Below are 7840 nucleotides of genomic sequence, written 5' to 3' on the forward strand. Positions count from 1 at the left end.
CCTAAAGGTCAGTGAGAGTAAGTTCATAATTTTGATTCTGTATGTTGATGATATCTTGTTAGCTAGCAGTGATCTTGGCTTACTTTATGAAACCAAGGGTTTTCTCTCTAAGAACTTTGAAATGAAAGATATGGTTGAGGCATCTTTTGTGATCGGAATCGAAATTTTTCGAGATCGAAAACAAGGACTGTTGGGATTGTCTCAGAAAAGTTACATAGAAAGAGTTCTTGAGAGATTTGGCATGAAAAGTTGTTCATCACTGGACACTCCAATATGAAAAGGTGATAAGTTTAGCCTATCTCAGTGTCCTAAAAATGAGTGGGAGCGCAAAGAGATGGCAAAAATGCCCTATGCATCAGTCGTGTGGAGCTTGATATATGCACAGATTTGCACGAGGCCAGATATTAGTTTTGCAGTTGGCATGCTTGGGCGCTACCAAAGTAACCCAGGGATGTCTCATTGGAAAGCAGCAAAGAGGGTATTGCGATATTTGCAAGGAACTAAGGACGACCAGCTTACCTTCAGAAGAACTGACATTTTGGAGGTAACTGGATACTCAGACTCTGATTTTGCTGGTTGCTCTGATAGCAGGAAATCCACTTCAGGTTATGTTTTCCTGCTGGCTGGTGGAGCGATCTCATGGAGAAGTATGAAGCAAACCATCACTGCTTCATCTACAATGGAGGCTGAGTTTGTGGCATGCTTTGAGGCCACAGTACATGGTTTATGGCTAAGGAACTTTATTTCAGGGCTTGGAGTTATCGACTCTATAGCCAGGCCGCTGAGAATTTATTGTGATAATTCCTCTGCAGTATTTTTTTTCGAAGAACGATAGGTATTCTAAAGGTGCCAAGCACATGGAGCTCAAATACCTAAGCGTTAAGGAGGAAGTACAGAAACAAACAGTGTCCATAGAACATATTAGTACTATGCTTATGATAGCAGACCCATTAACAAAGGGTCTAGTAGCAAAGCTATTTAAGGAACATGTTGATAGAATGGGTCTTATGATATGAACATGTTAACGAGCTTGTAAATGTTTTGAATTCTATTTTGACACTTAATGATATCTATTATGGTTATTTTGTTTCTGTTTTCTTGTCTTTCCACTTTATACGTACATTAAAGATGTGGATGAATGATGACAAGATAATGTCAACAATAGACATGAATTGGAACCCAAGGCATTATAGCATTAGCCTTAATTATCCCAATCAAAGATCATGTTAAATTAAGTTACTGATGTTGTGGTACATGGAAGGGAATTTGTTGATTATATAACAGAGGACCGCCATGACTCGCATTAGTATCTAGTTTGACATTGATATTACGGAACTCTTGAAATATAAATTAAGCTATGAAAAATTTCAGGAAATGAATTTGCGCAGTATGGTTAATTTCCTGTAATAAACTCATGAACGGAAAATATCATTTATGGGCGTATGGGCCAAGTGGGAGAATGTAAGAGTTCTATTTGAACTCAATGTCCCACTCACTCATATCTGATAGAGTTTTAAATAATTGTTAGAGTTATAATAGGATTTAAACTCCTAAGAGATAAGATTAACTCTTATCTCTAATTATAGTCTGACTCAAAGACTTAGATTTCATGATGGCCAGAAATCTATAAATAGGACTGAGGGGTTAAAGGGTTCTCACCTACAACATTAGAGTGCCTCTAGCCATCGAGAGACACTAGTGAGGCCAAGTTGCTAGGGTGATCCTTCTCTCATAGCCAGATTCATTTCTTCATCAAACAGATGGAGAAAGGTACATCTTTCACTATTATTATTTATTATTGTGGATCATACAAAATCCAAGATCCATTTATTAATGTTCATGTTAAAATATCTAACACTTATTACTTATTATATAATAATATAAAGTAAAAGCATCAACTGCTCATCGAAGTGCAAATAGCAGCAATAGACAAATTAACTCTCACTCTTACTCTACTACATTATTCATAATTCATCATACCAAATAGCGACGAAACCCATTAATCCTCACACAGTCAACAAGACAATTAATAAATAAAAAGGAAACATTAACGGATACTGAACTGACGAATCCTTTTTTCTTCGTAAACAAAAATTTTCAAGACTTTATACTTATGGAGACAATGAATGGTTTGAAAATGAGGAAAAAGACTTTATAATTTAGGTAATTTGCTGAGAGTCCTTAAAATTGTTGCAGGAAAAGGAACAAGCAGTCAGCATATTAAAATAGTTTTGCATGGAACAGTCCGGGAAGTGTTATCTTACATCTTAATAATTAGCAAAATAAAGAGCACCAGTGAGGTCTGAGTAGAGGGTTCCCTCTGCCTAGTGCAGCTCTACTTTCTATTTTATTTGGTTCGTTTTCTTGAAAGTGTTCTAGGTGTTGACGACAGCATGGATGATGATCTTGATGGGTTATATCAACGGTTATCTTTGACGGAACAAGAGGAGGAAGAAGTGGTGGTGGACGCTAGTGAGTTGGAAGAATCTTCTCTGTGTAAAGGAAAGGGTTTGATTCTGACTCTTTTTTCTAATAAACATTTTAATCGTGATGCGTTTAAGTTGACAATGAAGAGAGCATGGCGTCCGGTGAGTGGAATGTCTTTTCGTGATCTCAATGCAAATCTGTTTCTGGCAGAATTTGAGGATATGCGTGATAAGGAGAGGGTGTTGAGAGAGGGCCCTTGGTCCTTTGATAAGCAGTTAGTGTTGGTGCAGGAAGTTGACGGGAGTAAGCAGGTGCATCAGATCAAGATCCAAGAAGCTACTTTTTGGGTTCGAATTCATGACCTCCCGTTGCGGGCTCGAAATGCATGTGTGGGAGGCCGTATTGGTAAGAAAATAGGGAGGGTTGAAGAAGTAGATTTGGCTAAGGGTGAAGTGGCTTGGGGGGAGTTTTTAAGAGTACGGATAACAATTGATGTACTGAAACCGCTGCTCAGGGGTACTAAGTTCTCAATGGGGAATGGTGAATCGTGCTGGGTCCGTTTCTCTTATGAGAGACTACCCAATTTTTGTTACTTGTGTGGTTGCCTGGGCCATGGGGATAGGAATTGTGGTTTGCGGCAGCATGCAGCACAGGTTGACACTCTGGATTCATTTCCGTATGGAGCGTGGCTTTGGGCATCCAGCTACAGTGATCTTTTTTGTGAAGGTCGTTCATGGGAACGGAGAGACAGTCAGAGACCAGGACTAAGGGATATTCCATCCGAGGGCCGTTCAGGGGGGATGGCAGTGGCCGAAAATATTGCTGTAACATCTCCTAGTGCCTCGACACAAAAGCAGGGGATTGAGATTAATGAGTCTGACAGTGTTGCAACATCAAAGGAGCGAGTTTCGGAGGAACTAATGGAAGGGTATGAGAAATCAGGGAAAGTAGCTGCAGGGAGCGAGATTCCAGGGACAGTTGCGGAGGCAGATCATTTAACTGGAGAAAATGTCTGTTCTTCCGCGGGAATTCAAGTTTCTAATACTGGGTCTTTTTTGGATGGGCTTGCTAAGATGGGTCCCGATGTTGCTGTAGGCCCTGTAACTAAAAAGCGACCAGATGGGTCCACTAGCAGAAAATGGAAACGTTTGTCGGTTATTTCTACCCCTTCTTTGATTGAAGCCCCTCAACAGTCTTTACTTTCTAAAAAGATGAGGGTTGTAACCAGAGAGGACAAAGGCGACGGAAGGCCTGCTAAACGTGCAATTTCCGAAGATGGCCATGCAACGGAGGCAACTCAGAGTGAAAATGTTAGATCGGCGGTGGCTGTTGAACAGCCCCGCCATACCCAATGAAGATTATAAATTGGAATGTCCGTGGGCTTGGGAATCCACGGGGCATTCGAACCCTCTGCGATTTGGTGAAGAGGGAAGCTCCGGCAGTCCTGTTTTTACAGGAAACACGGTCGAAGGCACATGAATTTGAGATATGTAAATTTAAGTTAGGGTTTGCAAATTTTTTGGTGGTGGATTGTTGTGGTAGAAAGGGGGTCTCACTTTGTTGTGGGGACGGGAGGTAAATTTGTCAATCATTAAGTATTCCCAATGTCACATTGATGCGTTGATTGAAGATGTTCCTGGGATTGGGTCCTGGTTTTTAATTGGAATATATGGGTTTTCGGAAGTTTCTAAACGTGGAATTTGTTGCCAACGTTTGGCAGGCAAAATGGAGAAGCATGGTTGGTGATTGGTGATTTTAATGAACTTTTGCATCATCATGAGAAATGGGGGGGAAGATCAAGGTCGACTAGGCAAATTGCTACCTTTTGGGATGTAGTGAATGATTGTGCCTTACGGGATATGGGGTTTAAGGGGACCAAATTTACATGGAGTAATAGGAGGGGAGGGCTGTATGGTGTTAGTGAGAGATTGGATAGGGCTTTGGCGAGTGTTCCATGGTGGAATAAGTTTCCTAATGCTGCTGTGATACATGGGTTGGAGGTTTATTCCGATCATATTCCTATTTGGGTGAATACTGAAGGGGAAGGGGATTTTAAAAGAGGCAAAAAACAGTTTAGGTTTGAAGAGATATGGATAGGGGAGCCAGCTTGTGAGGATATTATCAGGCAAGTATGGAGGAGGGGGCATGAGGAGAGTCAAATGCTTGATATTATGAACAAGATGAAGGAGTGTGGGCGTCAGTTATTTAGCTAGAACAAAAACTGTTTTGGTAATGTTCAAAAGCAGCTACAGTTGGCAAGACAAAACATGGAATGGTTGCATGTTTCTGATTCAGTAGGAGAACAAACTGAAGAGCATAAGAGGGCTAGAGAGGAGGTACAGAAGTGGATGGAAAGGGACGAGGTGATGTGGAGACAACGGTCCAAGGCTTTGTGGCTCAAAGATGGTGATCACAATACCAGCTATTTTCATATGAAGGTATCTCAGAGGAGGAAAAATCAGTTGGTAAAAATTCAGGATGGGGAAGGGGTATGGCAGTATGGTGAGTAGCGGGATAGAGTTTTCTTACAATACTTTGAGGAACTTTTTACAAGTTCCAACCCAACTGGAAATTCTAACTTTCTTGAGTCTCTTGCTGATAGAGTTACACCAACCATGAATGAGGGGTTGAGAGAGCGGTATACTAAAGCTGAAGTTTTGCTTGCTTTGTCTGAAATGAATCCATCCAAAGCGCCTGGTCTAGATGGGATGTCCCCGGCTTTTTTTCAAAAATATTGGCACGTGGTGGTCAATTCTGTCATTGAAGCTGTTTTACAGGCTCTGAATTCAGGTATTTTTCTTCAATCTTTAAATCATACATTTATTACGCTTATTCCAAAGAAGAAAAATCCTGTTGTGGTTGCTGATTATAGGCACATTAGTATTTGTAATGTGGCTTATAAATTGATCTCTAAAGTTATTTCAAATAGATTGAAATCTATTTTGCCTAGTATTATTGGTGAAAGTCAAAGTGCTTTTGTGCCGGGTTGTTTAATTACGGATAATGTGCTTATTGCTTATGAGTTGATCCATTTTTTAAAGCACAAAAAGAAGGGGAAACAAGGGTTTATGTCGTTGAAGTTGGATATGAGTAAGGCATATGATAGAGTTGAGTGGAGTTTTATTAAAAAGGTGATGGAAGTGATGGGGTTTCAGCCATGCTTTGTTTCTTTGGTGATGCTATGTGTTCAAACAGTATCGTTTTTTGTTTTGGTTAATGGGGATCCGAAGGGACCAATTTTCCCTAGTAGGGGGCTGAGACAAGGGGACCCTTTGTCCCCTTATCTTTTTCTTCTTTGTACCGAAGGGCTCACTTCTTTGTTGAATGCAGTAAGTATAAGAAAGGATATCTCTGGGATTAAAATATGTAGGGGTGCACCCAATATTAATCATTTACTTTTCGCTGATGATAGTGTCATCTTCTATAAGGTTGAAGTTGAGGAGAATAGGAGAGTTCAAGCTGTCCTAGCAGCTTATGAGAGTGTGTCAGGGCAGAGGATTAATAAGGAGAAAACATCCATAGTTTTTAGTAGTAATGTGGGTAGGGATGAAAGGGAAGAGATTTGGTTGCTATGGGGTAATGGTGAGATACAGCAGTATGAGAAATACCTTGGTTTGCCTCCAATTGTTGGCCGATAAAAAACAAGGGCCTTTCAATCTATTAAGCAGCGAGTATGGTAGAAATTGCAAAGTTGAAAGGAAAAACTGTTATCTCAAGGAGGAAAGGAGATCTTACTTAAAGTTGTGGCTTTATCTATTCCCACTTATTCTATGAGTTGTTTCCTCTTACCTACAAATTTCTGTTTAGAGTTGGAAGGTTTAATGTCTAAATTTTGGTGGGGCCAAAAGAAAGAAGAAAAAATGGTTCATTGGGTTAGTTGGAACAATATGTGTGAGGGAAAATTTAGAGGCGGTATGGGGTTTAAGAAGCTTAGATTGTTTAATCTTGCTCTTCTTGTAAAGCAAGGTTGGCGGTTGATGCAAAATGAAGATTCTATGTTATATAAGATTTTCAAAGCTAGATATTTCTCTAAGACAAATTTTTTGGAGTCTAGCTTGGGAAACTGCCCATCTTATACCTAGCGGGCTATTTGGGAGGCAAAGAAATGGTTAAGGGAGGGATGTAGGTGGCGGATTGGAGATGGTAAGACTGCATATTTATGGACAGATTATTGGCTTCCAGGGCATAAGAATTTGGCTCAAGAGGTGGGGCTATAGTTGCAAGATAGAGAAGCTGTTGTAGCTTCTGTGATCGATGCATCAACAAAGGGATGGGACATTCCAAAACTTAGAACTTTCTTCAATCTAATGGTTGTGGCAAAAATTAGCAAAATTCTGGTCTTTCCTGAAGGTACACCTGATAAATTGATATGGAGTCAGGAAAGGAATGGACAGTTCTCCGTGAAAAGTTGTTACAAGCTTATTTTGGCACAACTGGGATCCAATACAGCAGAGTCATCTTCGATGGGGCGACAACAGAAGTTATAGAAATCTTTATGGAGGATGAAAGCCCCAAACAAAATTAAAGTATTTTGCTTGGCGTGTATGCAAAGATATTTTACCTTCTAAGGATAAACTGCTATGGAAAAAGGTGATTTCAGAAGCTACTTGTAGTTTTTGTCAGCACCCAATGGAGGATCTGGTACATGCAGTTTTTAGCTGCTCTCATCTTCGGAACTTATGGCTGCAATTTTTTCCTTCTTTAATAAACCTCATGAATCTTCATGTTACTGACTTGGTGTTACGGTTTGTGGAGGGGTCAGATTCTAGTAATTTGGCTCAATTATTTTGTCTTGCTTGGGAGTTCTGGTATCGCAGAAACAAGTTTGAATTTGAAAAAATTAGTTTAAGTCCAAGGCAGGTCAGTCTCTTGCCTAGTTACAAAGATGTTGCTGTCAGTTCCAAGATGCAGATAAAGGACCAATTCAGTTGGAAGCCTCCTCCTCAGGGAGTACTCAAGCTAAATACAGATGGTGCAATGTTTTCCAATCTACAAAAGGCTGGTATTGGTGTCATTCTAAGGGATTCATCAGGGATGGTGGTTATGGCAACATCTAAATATGTACCAGAGGTGGAAGAACCAGAGGCCATTGAATTGTTGGCAGTTTTCAGAGGCATGCAGTTTTGTTCTACTATGGGCATTGCGCAAATTGAAATAGAATCTGATTGTTGGTTGTTGATTCAGTCATTGCAGAAGGATGATATGTTGGATTCCATGCTTAGCAATTTGTTTTCTGAAGTTAAAAGATTATGTAGTTGTTTTGAGCGTATTTCTTTTAAGCATGTATATAGAGAGGGTAATAGGGCAGCTCATGAGCTAGCTCGTTATGCTTGGAGAGTTGATGATCTTGAAATGTGGTGGGATGGTATTCTAGATTTTCTTTCTCAAACATTATGGTTTGATAAATGTCTGT

At 40.1% G+C, this 7840-nt stretch overlaps 1 protein-coding gene across 1 annotated transcript; it reads left to right on the forward strand.

The window, feature by feature from the left end:
* The first annotated feature begins 334 nt into the window (after positions 1-334).
* LOC121245891 (secreted RxLR effector protein 161-like) lies at positions 335-835 on the forward strand. The gene has a single exon (XM_041143803.1). The coding sequence runs from the start codon at positions 335-337 to the stop codon at positions 833-835; it is 501 nt and encodes a 166-aa protein (XP_040999737.1).
* The last annotated feature ends 7005 nt before the right edge of the window (positions 836-7840 follow it).

The sequence above is a fragment of the Juglans microcarpa x Juglans regia genome, chromosome 1D (genome assembly GCF_004785595.1).
Source record: "Juglans microcarpa x Juglans regia isolate MS1-56 chromosome 1D, Jm3101_v1.0, whole genome shotgun sequence".
NCBI lineage: Eukaryota > Viridiplantae > Streptophyta > Magnoliopsida > Fagales > Juglandaceae > Juglans > Juglans microcarpa x Juglans regia.

Excerpts from the sequence above, each read along its gene's own strand:
- LOC121245891 (XM_041143803.1), top strand. The coding sequence starts at position 335 with ATGGCAAAAATGCCCTATGCATCAGTCGTGTGGAGCTTGATATATGCA.